The sequence below is a fragment of the Xyrauchen texanus genome, chromosome 18 (assembly GCF_025860055.1).
Source record: "Xyrauchen texanus isolate HMW12.3.18 chromosome 18, RBS_HiC_50CHRs, whole genome shotgun sequence".
In the NCBI taxonomy this organism is placed as follows: Eukaryota; Metazoa; Chordata; class Actinopteri; order Cypriniformes; family Catostomidae; genus Xyrauchen; species Xyrauchen texanus.
Window position 1 is genome coordinate 7,428,650 of NC_068293.1, and position 17,317 is coordinate 7,445,966.

Sequence of the window (17,317 nt, forward strand, 5' to 3'; positions counted from 1 at the left end):
TTTCTGTGAGAGATAGTATCAGTTTTTATATCAAGAATTAACATTTTTACTAGTGTAAGTGTTCTTACTGATTTCCAAAATTGGCACTTTCACTAGTAGTAATTCCATTGCTGAAATCATGAATTAGCCTTCTTACTAGTGAAGATGAAATGGTTGATATCGTAACAACGATTCATTTCATTCGAATGAATGAATGTCAATTCGGCTTGTCATAAACCCACTTACAAGAAGCAACCACGAGCCAACTCTGATGAACAGCGGCATCTTGATTTGTCATGGGATGTGTCGACATCTAGCGGCACTTTTGGACAACTGCAGATCAGTGACGCCATCAGAATGCGCCGGTCAGAACAGCGCATGCTGAACGTGTGAGGTTGAGCTACACGTGAACGCTATGGCATCGACACAAGAACCAGAAATCATCTTCGCTCAAAAACTCGCGTCCAACGAGAAACCCATCAGGAATAAAGCTTTACTGAAGCTGAGGAAATACATCAGTGTGCGCTCAGAGAGAGCGGAAGGTAACGCGTAACAGAACTACATTCTATGAACAGAAATGACCAAAAGTAAAATAGCAACACTGTGTAATGTGGACCCGGCATAATAGTAACGCCATGTATTTGTAGTATACAAACTATTCTTCGAAATACCTTGTAATATTTATATAATTATTGTAAATACTATGGTACATGAACACAGGGCCATAGCTATTGGGGTGAAAGTTGGTAACGAATTTAGGGGCCCACAGGTCCAAATTCTATATATTATTATTTTTAATTGGAAAGGGGCCCTGACCAATATACAGTCAGGGGGCCCAGAATACCTGGCTACGGCCCTGCATGAACATGATGCACATCATGGTTCATAACATGGTACACATCAAAGTACTGCTGTAGTACTTCTTAGTAAGGGCGAGTACACTAGAGGAACGGTGTACAATTCATATATTGACAGTTTTGAATTGCTGTTGCAGGTGGATTTAGCGATGAGGAGCTGTTGAAGATATGGAAGGGACTCTTCTACTGTCTGTGGATGCAGGATAAACCTCTGCTGCAGGTACATTCACCTGTTCAGTACTTAAGTTCTTACAAATTCATGCTGTTGTGATAAACCTGGATGTGTTTTGGATTTCTAGGAGGAACTGTCTACCCAAATATCTGGACTCCTGCACAGCTTTCGCACCATTGACAGCCGTAAGTTTCACTCATTAATGGAGAAAGATTGTTAAACATAGTCCATGTGAGATTTAAAGGGATAATTCACCCAAAAATTACAATTCTGTCATTTACTCACACTCATGTCAACCCAAACCCGAATTACTGTCTTTCTAGTGCAGAAAACACAAGATGGTGTTTGGAAGAATGTTTGAACTGTTTTTGCCCATTCAATGAAAGTCAGTGGGTTCCAAAACGACTTTGGACCCCATTGACCTTCATTGTATGAACAAAAAATACCAAGACATTTTTTCAACATATCATCTTTTGTGTTATGCACTAGAAAGAAAACTTTTACTAACTGTCTGTTAATGTTAAATGTCTTGAAAAATGTTAGTTTTCAGATGTTGAGTGCTCCTAAAAATAATATGCAATAATAAAATAATATATTTGAATGGAAATCCACAGAGTTCCTGTATTTTAAAACGTTTCTTCGAACGATGAAGAGAGAGTGGAACGGCATCGACAGACTCAGAATGGACAAATTCTTCCAGGTCAGTTGTGAGATTAGCATATTATCTATAGACAGGACAATCTGGCAGTGCTCACTGTGTTTGTTTGGCATAATATAATGTCCTGTACAGTATTAAATGGATTGTTCTCCCAAAAATGAAAATTCTCTCATCATTTACTCACCCTCATGGCATCCCAGATGTGTATGACTTCTGCAGAACACAAACAAATATATTTTTAGGAGAATATTTCAGCTCTGTAGGTCAATACAACGAATAGTGGAAAGAAATTTGAAGCACATAAATGCAGCATAAAATAATCCATATGACTCCAGTGGTTTAATCCATGTCTTCAGAACTGATATGATAGGTGTGGGTGAAAAACAGATCAATATTGAAGTCCTTTTTTTACTACAAATTCTCCCTGCCAGGTAGGTGGCGATATGCACGAAGAATGCAAATTGCCAAAAACAAAATAATGTGAAAGTGGAGATTTATAGTAAAAAAGGACTTAAATTTGGATCTGTTTCTCACCCACACCTATCATATCACTTCTGAAGACAGATTAAAACACTGGAGTTTTATGGATTACTTTTATGTTTCCTTTATGTGATTTTTGGAGCTTCAACGTTTTGATTACCATTCACTTGCATTGTGAAGACCTACATATCTGAGATATTCTTGTTAAAATCTTCATTTGTGTTCTGAAAAAAGAAAGTCATACACATCTGGGATGGCATGAGGGTGAGTAAATTATGTGAGAATTTTCATTTTTGGGTGAACTATCCCTTTAACAATGAGTACAATTTGTTATTTGCTTATCACTTTATTGTAATTTTCTTTTAATTTCCACTTTAGCTTGTGCGCTTTGTCTTCAGACAAGTGTTTGAAATACTGAAGAGAAGTCAATGGGAGTCCAGGTAACTGCTGTTTATGTGTGCCAGACACATACACAAACACACACACACACACACAAACAACTGTTCATATTGGTACTTGGTATCTGCTGATAATCTGCTGGATAATTGGTTGTTGGATTGTTTTTGACAAAACTCTGTTGCTGCACCCCTAGTTATTTCTACTCCATTAGTAGGATATGAAGCCCTCACTCAAGCTTATGCTTTTTACTTGGCTTGAAATACATTTACACTGATTGTGTGTGTGTGTGTGTAGTGTTGTGAGTGAGTTTCTCAATCAGTTCTCCAGTGAGCTCCTGCAGAGCTCCAGTCCTGCTCCAGCTGGACTCATTCTTCATGTTCTAGACCTCTATATGACCGAACTGGCTTTCATTGGATCAGCTGAGGTAACTCATGAATCTCAACCTCTATTGTAATATGGTGATCTCTCTAAACGTCTCAAAATCATGGGGTGTTGGTTAAGGCTAGTAGAAAATAAAAATCAATCAACCGATCAATCAAACCTCCTTTATGTGTTTCAGCTAACCTTAGTTAACCATCCTCTAATGCGGTGCTTGTTTGTGTTAGTTATAGAACAGAACTACTGTGTAATAACAAACAGAAACTCCTAAGTATATGATTGAACACGATTGACCCTTTGCTAAGCCCCACCTTAAGTGTTTCTGACCAATCCTGTCTTAGCAACTGTTGCTGGGCCGCCATTACTCTGACACTAATAGCCAACTAGTTCACTGGTATATTCATACATTCTAAGAAGAAAACGCTAACTATTTTACCACAACTACATATTCCAGCTGTTAAGGTGTGTTATCATAATAACAGAAATATTACTAATGGTTTTCTATGTTACCTAAATACTGACATAGAATGCTATTTTAAATTTGTACCATAAACACTGCATCTGCAGCCAATCTAGCAACAAAATGCCTTTATGGACATAATCACACACCAGCGGTTTACTTCTCATACAACAAAGAAACTATTTTAGACATATATTTGTTTTGCCATCGGTTGTTTTTTTCAACACATAGCCCTGTCTGGTGGGTTTAGTCAAAAACTGCCTCTTTTCACAGATATAGTACACTGTTTCCAGAATTGTAATTACAGGGATGACGATTACAGTACATGTTAACAAAGTGACAGCAGTTTTGCATAAGTGCATTTTGTTAAAAGCTCTGTCTGCATAGCATACAATGACTAGATTAACATTGAGTAACATTAAAATACACGAACATAAATCCTTTAGCTGTGAACGCAGATGTTTTCTGCTAAGCTCACTAGTGTAATGGTGTTTAAAGTTTTTTTACACACCCACCAGATGGCAGCATTTATACATTCAATATAAAAAAAAACTTAACTGATTAAGCAGAAGTGTAAATATTGTTTAAAAATAATAGTTAAACCTATTATCGGTCGATCGCTATTTTAAAGTGTTTGTATTAATTTGATTTGAGTGGTTTGTGTTAATTGTTGATCAAACGTTTTTATGTTTCAGCTGACGGCAGAGCAGAACCAGACGTTCATTGAGCCTTTCTGCAGGAGTATGGCCAAAACCAAAGAGTATGACATTACATAACTCATGATGAAAGGATACTTCGCTTTTCTGTTTGCCGTTACATTTCTCGTACAGTGAACGTGACAAACATTTTGTAATCAGCAGGGTCGTCGGTGCTAGTCATCTGCACACGTGCCTGGAATTGACAGCACTAAGAGTATTACAAATAGTGATGGACTAATTATCAACCAGGCCGATTAATTTTAGCTGTCCCTGAGTGACAGATGAATTGCTCATTCTGTCCATTGTCGCTTCTAGAATGTAGCCTGAGCCAGAGCATGAGAGCGAAGCAGTGATAATTCCACCTGAGCAGAGCACATTTTTGAAGATTCCACTACGCTTGCTCAGGCCTCTCCGCGTCGGTCGCTCAACCCAGAGTACGCTTTGTGATATGCTGGTTTGGTAATCTGCAAAATAAGCAATAGACCTGATGTTATGGAGTTCATACATTGTTTTAGTGAAGTTGCAAACCATATACATAAATGCAAAGTAAAAATCAAAGCTAAGAACGAGGAAGGAGAAGAAATGGAAAGTGAGTGGAGAGACTGTGCGAGTTATGCCTCCTACACACTACACGACTTTTCACAGATGTCGGATTGTGGTACCGTTCATATTACACAGTTGTCTGTCTTGTCATGGAAGTCGAAGGGTTTTCAAATTACATGAGAAATCGGTGACAGTGGTGAACACATTACAAAACATCACTATTGATAAATCCCAGACAACTCTGTTGTGAAACGTAATTTGGAGTCCAGGCAGAGTACACATGAGAAGTGATACGAGACACGAAAAAAAGCATGATCATATCATGGTGCTTCTCTCAGATCGCATCTTTGATAATTCATACATTGCGTTTGTCGCTCACGGGATTGAGCTCTGATTTGCCCGTGATTTCGGGTTTTTGTCGGCGAGCTCCACAAAACTGTCAGCGGGCATAAAATCTTATAGCATAAACTTGGCATAAGCAAAAATTCCCTTTGGAATCTTAAGCGTCACATTGCCAGAGAGCACAAGGATGCTTTATGTGGACATGGTAGTGCAGCAAAAGGTGAACTAGTAGGATACACTACCATTTGATAATGAAGAGATATTAAGGTATCTTGTTGTTTTGCCATCCTGACAGTGCTTCTGCCAGCTAGACGCAAGCCTGGTTCTGTGGGGTTGTCGAATCCCTGTTGCTTTAAATTTGTGCTCTGGGATAAAGTGCCACTTAACTGCTGGTCAGTTTCCCAAGGGAATCCACACCTTAACTATGAGTGAAATTTAAAAAATAAACACTGACACTAGATAAGTGGTTGCGGAAAACATCTTCCAACATCGCTTGCTGCATTCATGCGTTGAGTAAAAAAGCTATTAATGATTATAGCCAACTATAGATAAGAAAAAAAATAACTTTTCTTAAATGAAGGCAGTGTAATTCATGGATTTAATATTTTCTAATAAATATATATAAAAATATATATTTTTGAAGTTGAAAAGATTGTTTTTCTGGGTCGGTTGTCACTCATTTCTAGTTTAATCTAGAGTTAATTTGAGTTTCCGCGCCAACGCACATATGTTTAGCACTTTTAGAGGCCTGTTTGATGATTTGTTTAAAGTAAATAACGGTAATTAGAACTGAATTTTTTTTTTATGGCATTATTTGAAGATGTTTAATGACATGTGCTAACAGAGAATTATTTGACTGATTACAAATAAGGAAGGTCTGGTAGACCTGATTACAAAATAAACAGCAGGGTGTTATTCTAAAACACAACAATACAATCCCATATTTTCAGATGTTTATGTTACTATGCATTTTGTAATGTAATAAATGTAGCCTACGTTTCACTCAGAGGGGGCAGTTGCTCGGGTGTGTGCGTGTGCCTGGAAACAAGTATAGCTTTCTAGAGAAAAATTTCCTGTTGGAGTGGGATTTGAGCAAATGTTTTTTATTTAATTTTTTTTTACTGGTGAGCTGTGCTTGAGCAGAATATTCGCTTGAGCTATGAGCGGTACTTGAGCAGAGCGTACATGCATGGAGCGGGTTATTGAGCGGAGTGTTGCTCACATGCTCTGGCCTGAGTCTCAGTAATAGTTCGTAAATTTAGAGAAAATATTGTGCGCTATATTGTGTTATTTTAAATACAACAATTTTCTAAAACATCTGTATGTGCTTATGGTAAATAGACTACTTGTATATTGAGAATGTGCGAGATGTAACGGCAGGCGAATAAGCAATAAGACTTTACATTGATATGAAGGACATCAGTTCTGTCTGGTCAGTTCTCACTCTCACTCTCTCTTCAGTCGAGTTCTGTTGAAGGCCATCGGCAGCAATATCTTTGGCACCATCGTTGATCAGGTCCCGTATGCCGTAGAGGATCTCATGAGAGAGATTCATGAGGATGCAGGAGATGAGTCTGACTCAAGTGAGGTATCTGAAAACGAGGAAGAGCTGAAGACTAAACACCCTGCCAAAAACACACAGAAAATTAAAGACGCAAATGCAAAAGGTGGGTAGACTCAAACACGGAACTTCCAAGTTTCACTGCAACATATAAAACAGCAAATTATTGGTTCATAAACACTTTTCGCCCTGATCCTAACACATTGCTGTCTTAAAAAATCAGAACACTTCTAATATAGTGCATGACTTGTAAGCGATGCATTTTAACTAGTGCTGTCAGTCAATTCAAATTTTGAATTGCGATTAATCGCATATTTTGAAAGTGCTTTTCCTGTTAAAATGCTTTATTTCTTTTTAGGAACGAAAATCAAAAAATATGTAACAATATAATGCTTTATTAATATTTTCCAAACAAAGCCTTTCACAGAATAAAGATAGAAATGCACTACAAAAGCCCCAATTTAAGTAACGTTTCCAAAATATAAGTGGGAGGTTGACTTAGTGAAAGAATTCGTCCCATAGATAGACTATTCATTGTTGTGGACATTAACTCTCTTAAACTCTCATCCTCAACAGTATTAATCGTTGTTATCCACTCAGTTGCAGCAATCGTGAAGCTGCACTCATGATTCTTGTCAGGTCGTCAATGAACTCTACATAGAAAGTGCTTGCTGACTTCTCATTCTGCATTTTTTTTTGTTATAGTTAAGACGTGCTTCTGAAAAGTGATTTATATGATTTCTATCACAAGTCCCATCTAGGTTTGTTTTGTATATCGAATAGCATATAGAGATCCATTCTCCATAATTTTACCACTGACAGGAAGCGCTGTTGTGTCTGTTTGTGGTGTAGGCGTCAGTGTAATGACTCCGGGCGTATATCTCACAAGGGTTCCACCCTTCCAACCAGTGTTTCTGCTGGTTTATTCTGTATTAACGGTAAATGTGTTAATCGCGATTAAGATAACTGAATGCATTGAAATTGCACAATTAATCGCATGTATTAATGCCATCCATCGTCAACCGCTTATCCTGTGTACAGGGTCGCGGGGGGCTGGAGCCTATCCCAGCTAACATTGGGCGAAAGGCGGGGGACACCCTGGACAGGTCGCCAGTCCATCTATTATGTATTAATAGCCATGTATTAATGCCTTCATTTTAATTGCTCTGATTTTAACATTTGCATTTAGGGCTGCAAATAACAATTATTTTGATAGTCGATTACTCCAATTAATCAAATAAAAAAAACAACAACATCCAAATGTTATTTCCTGTATTGTATTAAAGTGTATTTATTAAAAAAAGGATGAAGTTTTTCACTCAATACTTCAAACCAGCCTGTATCAAGAAAAGTTTAATGTTTTTATTACTTTAAAGACATGTGAAAAACAGTTCCTTCCCCTTGAAGTACTGTTCATTAAAGAGTAAAATGATCCATCGGGGATTGAGTGGGACTACAAATCATCCCAGCAATGATGAAACCTGGATAGAAATATTCATAATTCTCCATACCTGAAATACAGCATTTTTAGATACATATAATGTCACTGATTACATGCATTTGAAAGAATTTAAATTCATTTTCAAGTTTTAAAATAGTACTAATTGCATATTTCGAAAATATTCTTTTTTTTTTTTTTTTTTTTTAAATACATTTTTAATGGTAAGTGTGTGTATGCCTATCCTGTAAAATAATGTTTGCCATACTTTAAAGGTACAATTGATGACACTGAAACTGAAAGCGATAAGGTTACTAAACCGCAAAGTACAGTTTAATGAAAGTGATTGCACTCCTTTCTCCATTGCAATCATTATGAAGGATGCGGATGCGTCCACGCTCGTTTAACAGAGACTCGTTTGAGGTAAAGTCAAACAGTTTTGTGAAATGGAAAAATGCGTTTGATTTCGAATTCAGAATATTTATATGATAAAACATTGAAAATAACTGTAAAATGTAGTGATGCGCTGGAGAGAAACAACTCTCAAGTGCTTCAAACAGCACAGGCACTTTGTCAACACAGCTGATACTAGTCCACATTAAACCGTATGCTTATGATTGTGTTTTCTTTTCAGCTTTTATCTGTCGTTTTTCAAACAATTTATTATGCAAAGCATTTTCACTACTGCACCATTCTAGTCTGATCAAAGGACTGGGGTTTGATTCCTCAATTGGCCACAAAAAATGTATTAAAAAATGTGGTTCAAAACTTAATCTGAAAATCAAATAACTAAAATAATTTCCTTTTTTTTTTTTAATAGTGTCTTTTTTTTCTGATTGGAATGTTTCTGTTGATAATGTCAGGTCCTGAGGAAGACACTGAAGATGAGATTTCACTTTCAGACTTGGATACTAAAGATGACTTTACATGTGGACCTGTTCTTCAGGTGTGTTTCATACTGATGAATATGATGTTTATTGAATACATATAATACTGTATAAACATGAAGTGAGATTTGTGATGGTGAATCAATCCTGATGTGGCATGTGTATTTTAGTTTATGTGCATATATGTGTCAACATACAGACACCAAGAAAAACCTTGAATCATGGAGATGTGTTGATTCTTTTACAGTTTGACTATAGTGCAATAGCTGACAGGCTCTTTGAATTGGCCAGTCACACAAATATCTCAAGCTTCAACCGATCCAAGATCTACAAGTTTGTGAAAATGTAAGTGCAATTGTTTTGGTTTCCTGATATTTCATGTGGAGGAAAGAATCGCCACTTCAGTGAAAGCAATTTGTTGTGCTTGTTTGATTTCATTTGTTGTCGTTTTGTGTTCTCTCCTCATGTGGTGAAGTTTTCGAGACTTGTGTGAAGGTAAACAAATCTGTTTTAAGAAATGGTTTATAATATGTGTCTGTTTCTGTTAGCTAATATTGTGTCATTTCTCTGTGAAATGAACAGGTGTGTTTCCTCAAGACGAAGTGGAGGATGTGTCGTCTGATGAAGATGATTATGATGATGACAACAGGAGGAGGAGGAGGAAGAGAGGGAAGAAAGGACTAACAGAAGAGGAGACACTGGCAAAGAAGTCCAAAGGTTTGTTTATTCATCACAATGAGTTGAGATTACATGGCTGAGTTTCTTGCCTATGTTCACATACACAAAGTCTTGTCGAGTTTATATTGGTCTTACAAAGCGCGACCGTGCCCGTGTCTCCATTGTGTGTCTGGAACAGTGTTTCCATTTAGGATCATGTAGTTCTTCACTAGAAATTATGCTATTAAACAAAGGTTTTTAAAACTGACCTGTTACTGGTAACTTTACACTGCAACATAATACATACATTAGCAATAAAAAGTATTTGAAGCCTTTGGAATTTGCTGGTTTTCTACATTAATTGGTCTTAAAATGTGATCTCATCTTCATCAAAGTCACAAGTATAGACAAACACAATGTGTCTAACAACACACAAACTATTATTATCTTTCATGTCTTTACTGTACACGTCCCCTTAATCATTCACTGTGGAAAAAGTAAGTGAACGCCTGGATTTAATAACAGGTCGATCCTCCTTTGGCAGCAATAACATCAACCAAGCTTTTCCAGAAGGGAAAAACGTTCAGAAGGATTTTTTTACTATTCTTAAAGAACTGCTTTAGCTCAGCCATATCCTTAGGATGTCTGGTGTGAATGGCTCTCTAGAGGTCATTCCACAGCATTTCTATTGGGTTAAGGTCTGGGCTCTGACTGAGCCACTCCAAAAGATGGATTTTTCTTCTTTGAAGCCATTCTGTATTGATTTACTTATGTTTAGAGTCATTGTCCTGCTGTATCATCCAACTACTTCTGAGCTTCAGCTGGTGCATTAACCCTGAAATTATCCTGTAGGATGTTTTGATAACTTGGGAATTCATTTTTCTCTCAATAATGGCAAGCGGTCCAGGCCCCGAAGCAGCAAAGCAGCCCCAAATCATGATGCTCACTCAACCGTACTTCACCGTTGAGATTATGTTTTCATGTTGGTTTTGGGTGCCCTTTTTAAGCCATACATATTGCTGCATGTTCTTAAACAATTCAACCTTAGTTTCATCAATCCACAAGACATTTTCCCAGTAGCATTGTGGAGTGTCATGGTGGTCTTTGGCAAACTTCAGACACACAACAGTGCTATTGTTGGAAAGCACCTGGCTTCGTTCGTGGTGTCCTGCCATGGGTGCCATGCCTGTTTAATGTTTTGAGTATAGCAGACTCATGAACAGCGACGTTAACCAGTTCCAATGATTCATTTAAGTCTTTATCTGTCATTCTTGGGTTCTTTTTTGTTTTTTATTATTTGAGCATTCTGTGAGTCCTTTGAGTCATCTTGGCCAGATGGCCACTTTTAGGGAGACAAATTGTCTAATTGTGGACAGATGAATATCTAAACTATTTGAGATTCTTGATCGTAGGTCTTCTGAGATCTGAGGCATGTTTGAGTGATTTTTACTAATCAAAGTAGCTCTAACCAACACCTCCAGTCTCATTTCATTAATTGGATGCCAGGTTTGCCAACTCGTGACACTTAATTTGCTTATGTTAATGAAATTAGGGATTTGCATTTTCCAACCTACACTGTGAATGTTTGAATGATTTATTCAGTGTGTACAAGAACAACACAATCATTTGTATGTTATTAGTTAAAACAGATTGTATTTGGTCATTATTGTAACTTATATGATTAAACCAGATTTAGACAAATTTATACATAAATGCAGGTAATTCCAAAGAGTTCACATACTTTTTCTTGCATGAAATATGCTTCATTAGCCAGTCATCAATTATATATATATATATATATATATATATATATTTTTTTTATTAATTTTTTTAATTCAATTTCTAGTCATCTTCATGACTTAGTCATTTTACTTTCTTAATTCTTAAAATTGTTGCTTAACCTCCAACAGCTTCAAAAGGCTCAGAGACAACTGAATTAAAGGACACTGGAACATCACAAACAAATAAAAAAAAGAAGAAAAACAAGAAGAAAAACAAAAAGAAGAGAAGTTTGAAGAGTGTTGAAGATAAGACCACAGAAGATCAGCTGAAAGACACCGACAAACCCAGAGCAGAGGAGACACAGACAGAATCTTCTACAGACCTTCCTGAGGATAAGGCGCTTTCAGATGTAACGGAGGTGAAAATGACAGAAGAAGCTCTAGTGAGCAGCACAAATGCTGAGAGACAGTCAATGACTTCAGCCAATGGCATCCAGCAGACCAACAACACAGAAAATGCTGCTGGTGCCACAACGAGAAAGAGGAAGCACAAGAAACAAAAGGCAGAAGAACTTCATGATGCTCGGGATGCAGAACTGAACATTGAAAACAACCACTGCACAAACATTAACTCCAGCATCACACCTACTGACAAACAGTCAGATGCTCTTGATCTGAAACTGCTGAAGAAAAAACAGAAGAAAACAACTTCCAGAACAGATGAGGTGACATCAGAGGAAGTGGCTGACTGTTTAGAGATGGCTGAATTCATTCCTCCAGTACCACTGAAGAACAAGAGAAAACTGAAGAAAAAGCCTAAAGACACTGATGATGAAGTAAAGGAGGCTGAATGCGTAGAAACGGAGACGGTCGCAGAAGACACCATCTCAGCCAAGGCATCTGAAGCAGCATCCAGCGTGGTGGAAACAACAACAAACATTTCTGCAGCCAAACCTACAAAAAAGAAGCGGAAGCAGAAAAACACCTCCACTAATGAGCAGTCAGAGGCAGATGCTAAATATCAGCCCGATTCAGTAAACGGCAACTTAGGCCCATCACGAAAAACACAGAAAAAGAAAAACAAAAAGAAAGGTGTCGTCTCGGATGATCCAGAGCCGGAGGACAATGGAGATTTGGAGAGCATTCATACAGAAAATTTACAAACCGATCCAGACAGAATTGAACATGCAGACATAGCTGCAGGAAAAGTGAGACCAAAGAAGAGGAAGCAGAAAGCAGCAGCAGGTGTGGAGTTGAACGGAGACTCAAACCCTGCTGACCAGATCAAACCGAGGATGAAGAGGAAGGTGATGAACAAACACACAAAGAAGACGAGTATGAAGACACTGAACATCATCAGTGTGAGTTTTTCCACGCTTCATTTATCTGTTAGCCCAAGGGTCTTCAACTGGGGTTGGTACCATAGGGGTCTGCAAATTATGGTTTGATCCACTATTGGCACGTGCAAAATTTTAAGCTCCTAAAAGCACATAAAGGCAGCATGAAAGTTATCCATGTGACTCCAGTGTTTTAATCAATGTCTTCTGAAGAGATCTAATCGGTTTGGGGTGAGAACAGACCAAAATATATCTCCTTTTTCACTATAAATCTTGACATCAGCAGTCTCCTTGTCGATAATGATTTCAAACTTGATTACACTTCCTATAGTGCCATCTAGCACTCTGCGCATGTGTCAAGCACTAGGAAGTGTAATCAAGCTTAAAATCATGGCAAGATGTGACTTTCAAATCAACATAGTTAAAGGTCACTTAAACCTTAGTCAGAAAGTCTAGAAACACTAAAAGTCAGCAATTCCTGCAGTATTGCACTACCTATTCTGACAGTAGCTAGAGGAGTATAGAAGCTAGCACAATGAAAGAGACAACGTTTTTTTTTATAGGTGGAAAGTGCCATCATCTTAGACATGGTTCTGATGAAAAGGCGTTTCCCTCCAAGATACCTTCTTCTGGCCAAATATTAAGAAACTATTTCTTGTGTACTTCACAAATAAGGAATTTTGACAAGCTCACAGTAAAAAATAATTCAACATGGCAGATGAGTCGAGAAATGTTGATTATAAATAGGCAGATGCTATTTGCACCCCAGTGCAAATAGTGGCAGATATTATTTGCACCCCAACCCTGGTGCACATAGTGTAAGATACTATTTGCACCCATATTTAAATACTAACATACAGTATGGACATCACTGCAGTGTGTTTATTTAGAGTCCTACAAACACACTATATTAACCTCTACCCCTAAACGTAACCTTAAGTTTACCTTAAAAAAAAAATAATCTTGGTTTTTAACCTTGAGGTTATTCCACAGCATCTCTATTGGGTTAAGGTGTGGGCTTTGACTGGGCCACTCCAAAAGATGGATTTTCCTTTTTTGCTTCAATGTTTAGAGCCATTGTCCTGCTGCATCAGCCAACTTCTTCTGAGCTTCAGCTGGTGCATTAACCCTGAAATTATCCTGTAGGATGTTTTGATAAACTTGGGAATTCATTTTTCCAATAATGGCAAGCGGTCCAGGCCCCGATGCAGCAAAGCAGCCCCAAATCATGATGCTCACTCAACCGTACTTCACCGTTGGGATGATGTTTTCATGTTGGTTTTGGGTGCCCTTTTTAAGCCATACGTATTGCTGCATGTTCTTAAACAATTCAACCTTAGTTTCAACCTTGGTTTTACTGCAGTCACCATGGTTTCATGCTGGAACAAGTGCGATCATCAGATCCTGCCTCTGGATCAAATCCTTCTCTAAACTCCCTCACATTCACTGCGACGAAATCAACATTTCTATTCATTTTTATCTATTACTTTTAGAATTAAAATGTTTTTGTTTTGCAGTCCCCCGCAATAATTTGTGCTCTTACAATAACGTTAGCGTTCCCTTGCTATAATTTTGCGTTCCCTCGCAATAGTTTGTTTTTCTCTCACAAAAAGTTTTGCCTTCCCTTGCAGTAGTTTACGTTTCTTGGCAATAGTTTTGCCTGTCTTTGCCATACTTTTGTGTTCCCTCACAGTAGTTTGTTCCCATACAATACATTTTGCCTTTCCTTTTGAAATAAGTTTTGCGTTGCCTCGCAATAGTTTTGCATTTCTTGGCAATACGTTTTATGCACTCCGTCCTTAAGAAAATAGACCATGGTTTTACTACATTAACCATATCTCAACTATGACATTTTTAGTAAAAAACATATAATAATACAGGAAAACCAAATAAAAATCATTATCATTTTATGAAAAAAAAATAAAATACTTTTACTGTAGTTTAACACCATGATTATAGTTTTACTGTAGTAAAACCATGATTAATTTGTGGCTCAAGTACCATGGATTCAGAATAGTAACACTGACGTAGCCATGACTGTGATAACTATTTTGTTGCAAGAACAATGTTTTAAAAAAAGACGGTACATGTACCACAAAAGAACCTAGGGGTTACTATAGTAAAAATAGGACATTTTCCCCCAGAATTATTTATACATTTTTACTGTAGTTTTGGATTTCCTATATAATTCGGTTTTACTACAAATATCATGGGTTTAAAATATAGTTATTGTAGTAAAACCATGGCAAATTATGTGGTTTTGGTTTTACTGCAAGCACCATAGTTGAACTAAATCTGCACAATTGACTTGTGAACAGCAGGCAAGGGTAGGGATCTGTTAAACCATCAGTTACTGACATTTATTTTTTCAATTTTTTTAGGAGGCGCAAGAGTCTTCACTCCCTGAAAACAAGAAAAATAAAGGGTTTGTGTTTTGCCAGAAGAAAACTCCCACTCCTCTCTTCTGTAAAGCTGCAGGATTCAGCACACCTGTGTCTAGAAAACAGGTACTAAGCACACAGTAGCCTGTATACATACTGAACTCATTTATCGGATTTATCATAAAGATATCTGTGGTGTCATCATTATGTCATTAGCTTAAAGGAATAGTTCACTAAAAAATTATAATTCTCCTCATTTATGCACCTTTATGCCATTTCATACTCGTATGACTTCCCCTTAACACAAACAATTTTAATGGAGATATGATGTGAATAAATTCATGCAATGAACCCCCACACTGAAGTCTATGGGGTCTCGCATCTCCAAGCTTCAATTAGCACATGAAGGCAGCATAAGGGAAATCCATAAGACTCCAGTGGTTTAATTCATGTCTTCTGAAGAGATGCGATCAGTTTTGGGTGAAAACAGACCAAAAATAGAACTCCTTTTTCACAATAAATCCTGCCATATGCCTAGTTTGAGACATGATCATGATTTGAAACACAATCACACTTGCTAGTGCTTAAAAAATACACGGAGCATGAGTACAGTTGTACAGATTTCCTTTATGTTGCCTTTATGTCCTTTTTGGAATTTAAAAGATTGGATCCCATTGATTTGTGTAGTATTGGCAAAAACACCTCATGTCTCCAAAATATCTCTATTTTTGTTCCACAGTGGAAAGATAAATATAAAAGTTGTTTATAAAAGGTGATGAGAATTTTCATTTTTGGTGAACTGTTTCATTAAGTCGAGAAAGCAGTGATGTTGTAAGGCCCTTGTCACAAAACATTCAAGTGTTTTATATGATTGCATAGTGTCTTTTGTGTATAATAGTTTTTTTAAATGTTCTTTATTTATTTGCAGTTTTTGCAGACTTCAAATTCAGAATCAAAGAAGGTCACTTTCGGACTCAAGAATAATAAAACGATGGGTATGTGTACATTCTATTGAGAAAATGAGCTGGTCGTTGATAAAAACTTTGAAACAAATGAAGGAAAAACAAACATGATTTATTTCAGACAGATTCATGGATTTCCATGTCAGACAGACTAAGTTAATGCCTACATTAAATACATGAAGTCGCTTCTGCCGAATGAATGCATGCTCAAGTAAAATCAAATCAGTTTTTGTTAAAGAATATTAAAAGGAAATCTGTTAGTAAGTTTGCCCACCAAGCACCACAGTATAAAGGAATATGGTCTTGTCTAAAGTCTGTCCTCTCTCTCCTTTCTAAATGTTAGAGTTCAGGAAAATGGACCAAAGCTCACTGGCCAGTCCTGCCGGTCAGTCACGTGTGCCGTTTGACCCCAAGAGGACCCCAAAGTCTGGAGTTTTGAAGACATCATCGCCAGCTCTCACGAGGAGAACCATAGCTGCAGATTTCTTTTAAAATAATAATAATTAAAAAACAAAAAAAAACTACAAAATTGTTCTTCAAATTGAAATGTAGTGTATTAAAGTCTCAATTGAAAACAGTGGACAGCGAGACTCAAATGGCCTTTAATGGCTCATCACAGTTGTGAAAATATATTTTATGTTCAGTTTTAACATTTTCTCATGGTTATTTTTCCTCAGATGTTTAAAGTGAGTTAAAATGTTTTAAGACATTTGCGCTTCATTGAGGTGGCTTTGGATCTTTGGAATGTTACATACGGATCTTCATAAGGGGTCTAAAGAGTGAATGATGATGCTTATTAAAAAAACTCAAATCTACCATAAAACACATGGCAGAAAAAGAACAACATACAGTTTGTGCAGAATCATATAACACACATGAGAATGTCAAACTGTCTAGTGAGTAAATGCTTAACATGTAAGAAACTACATGACCTGATGAGAATAGAGTCCTGGAAGATTTGTCTTGAGGCTTCCTCATGAATGTGAACTTCTTTATATCAATACTTTAATACAATGTAACAGAATAAAACAAATCCTCTGTTTTCTTGATTAACTCGTTATAATGTCCACTATTTTTCATATTCTTAAAAAGAATGGATATGCTTTATTTCATACAACAGAGAGCTACTATTTGATGCATGTTTTTGTGGATTTCTTTCAATTACCTACAGCCTTTGTTCCAAAGTCTGAAAATATAATCCTGGAGAAATTGGAAAAAGCTGCCTAATTTGTTTGTTACCGAGAGTCTGCTAAAGCTAATCAGTGAGTTATTGTCTGTCACCTATTAAAGCTTGTCTTCTTTGGGATTTTAGTGACACAAAATGGAATAGACTTTATTCACAGCAGTGCCATCATTAGTTTTTGATGAGAATGAAAATTAGTCTGTCAGGGATAAGTAGACTGTTGT

At 37.0% G+C, this 17,317-nt stretch overlaps 2 protein-coding genes across 2 annotated transcripts in view; one reads left to right on the forward strand and one right to left on the reverse strand.

Annotated features, from left to right (window-relative positions):
- The window catches only part of LOC127659262 (high-affinity choline transporter 1), a 28,170-nt gene extending 25,537 nt beyond the window's left edge, over positions 1-2,633 (reverse strand). The window contains exon 1 of the mRNA XM_052149001.1: positions 2,619-2,633. The gene's annotated coding sequence lies outside the window, so the exon portion shown is untranslated. The remainder of the gene's footprint in view (positions 1-2,618) is intronic.
- rrp1 (ribosomal RNA processing 1) lies at positions 366-17,317 on the forward strand. Its single transcript, XM_052148997.1, has 16 exons — positions 366-521; positions 974-1,056; positions 1,136-1,193; positions 1,623-1,708; positions 2,525-2,586; positions 2,840-2,969; positions 4,079-4,143; positions 6,428-6,633; positions 8,829-8,911; positions 9,100-9,197; positions 9,328-9,347; positions 9,435-9,569; positions 11,420-12,591; positions 14,949-15,074; positions 15,877-15,943; positions 16,254-17,317. The coding sequence occupies exons 1-16, from the start codon at positions 395-397 to the stop codon at positions 16,400-16,402; spliced, it is 2,667 nt and encodes an 888-aa protein (XP_052004957.1). The 5' UTR covers positions 366-394; the 3' UTR covers positions 16,403-17,317.